This window comes from Propithecus coquereli, unplaced genomic scaffold, assembly GCF_000956105.1.
Source record: "Propithecus coquereli isolate 6110/MARCELLA unplaced genomic scaffold, Pcoq_1.0 Scaffold5, whole genome shotgun sequence".
Taxonomy (NCBI): Eukaryota; Metazoa; Chordata; class Mammalia; order Primates; family Indriidae; genus Propithecus; species Propithecus coquereli.
In genome coordinates, this window is record NW_012150840.1 from 806,054 (window position 1) to 808,145 (window position 2,092).

The 2,092-nt window shown below is 35.7% G+C and overlaps 1 protein-coding gene across 1 annotated transcript in view; it reads right to left on the reverse strand.

Moving 5' to 3' along the window:
• The window catches only part of CCDC175 (coiled-coil domain containing 175), a 77,087-nt gene that overhangs the window by 34,477 nt on the left and 40,518 nt on the right, over window positions 1-2,092 (reverse strand). Inside the window, exon 8 of the mRNA XM_012656025.1 lies at window positions 1,653-1,770. Coding sequence (XP_012511479.1) covers window positions 1,653-1,770 — 118 coding nt within the window. The remainder of the gene's footprint in view (window positions 1-1,652; window positions 1,771-2,092) is intronic.

Here is a 2,092-nt window from a genome sequence, read left to right on the forward strand (position 1 = left end):
TTCAAATGGATTCATAGATTTAATATAATCCCAGTCAAAATCCAAACAGGTTTTTTGGCAGAACTTGATAAACTGAAAATAATTCAGGGCCAATAATAACTGAAGCAATCTTGAAGAACAAACTTAAAGGATTTATACCATTAGCTAGAAAGATTTATTCTAAAGTCACTAATTATGACAATTTTGTTTTAGTGCAAGGACAGATAAATAGTACAGATAAACAGAACAGAGAGTCCACAATCCACACGTATATTTAGGACGTATTTATGATCCGCAAAATTTATGACAATAGTGTGACTGCAATATAGAGGAGAAAAGGATTGTCTTTTCACTAAATGGTGCTGGTTAGTTGGACAAACTTATGGCAAAATACGAATCTTGACCACTATCTCACAAAATACACACACAAAAAAATTTGATATGGTTCATAGTCTTAAATGTGAAAGGTCAAACAATAAAGCTTCTAGAAAATAAAGGAAGAGAATATCCTTATGACATAGGACATAAAAAGCATTAACCAGAAAGGAAAAGATTGATAAACTGGACTTTGTTAAAATTAATAAATTGCATTCATCAAAAAGATAGGTATGTACATAAATACCATACATTTATAGTCTATGCATTGTTTTATATATGTATAGTATTTCTTAACAAGAAAGTTAGATTCAGCAATCCCACTAATGTGTATATATTCAAAGGAAATGAAATCAGTATGGCAAAGAGATATCTGCACTGCCGTGTTCATTGTAGCACTGTTCACAATAGCTAAAATATGGAATCAACCTAAGTGTCCATCAACAGATGAATGGATAAAGAAAATGTGGTATATATATGCAGTGGAATATTATTCAGCTTTAAAAAAAGAAACCTTGTCATTTGTGACAACATGGATGAACCTGGAGGACATTATGTTAAGTGAAATAATTCAGGCACAGAAGGACAAATATTGCATGATCTCACTTATATGTGGAATCTAAAAAAGTTGAACTCAGAGAAGTAGAGAGTAAAATGGTTACTGGGGCTGGCAGGGGTTGGGGCATGGAGTGTTGGGGAGATGTTGGAAGAAAAAGTTGAAGTATAGTTAGAATAGAGTTTAATATCATCTTTGAGTTTTCCTCCAATAACTCATGATAATTATGATTGGATGTCACTAAGAGATCATAGTTTCTACCCTAGTGAAAATAATAAATAGGTCAGAGCCCCACTTCCTTGGAAGTGATCACTCACTTGTATCCATGAAATTTGGATGAGGGCTGTGGATTACAGGGAAATCTCTCTATACATGCCCCTTTGACCAAGTGAGCCATGCAAGGTTAGGGGGCCTAGACTGTTCAGAAAGATCATATGGGCTAGAAAATGTGGAGCTATTATCTGAAGGTTGTCTCACAGCTCCTATAATAGGGAATAAATGGAAAGAAAAAATATTTTTGCTTAAAAAATCAAAGGAAAATTTAAAACCAACCAACCAAACAACCAACTTTGTCTGGTTTTTGTCTTTTGGTATCCTTGTAACCAAAAGAATCAGAGTAGGCCTAGCCCAGAGGGGAAGATATCCCTAATCCTGATAGCTCACAAAACCAAAAATGGAAAAGAATTTAATTGGTACAAATCATTCTTCTGGAAGGGAACTGTCTTTCATATCCTTGCTGTGCCTTGGGGAATGGGTGCAGTATCAGATGGAGGAGGGAGATGTTATGCTTTGTAACAGAGGGAGAAGAATTTGGATGTGGAGTGGTCAGGTATCCTAGGAGCAAAAGGATGGATGAAGAACTACAAGAGAAAGAAAAGGTGGTGAACAAGATGGCTTTGTGCTCTGCAAAGGGATCCTCTTCATGACCACCAACATTTTCAACAAAGTTTGCAACATATCATGAAATGCTAAGTGTTACTAAATTTGTTTTAGAAACTAGTGAAAGGGATGAATTTCACATTCTGGTTGACTTGGCACAAAACAGAGATAGAAAGTGTAGGCAGAGGGTACCTGACACTACAAGTCCTGAACTATTGAAATTGGTATGTGTACATGGGGGTGAGGGAGAGATACCAAGGACATTTCTCCCTCAATACAAGAGGCAAGAAAAATGTCAGTTAT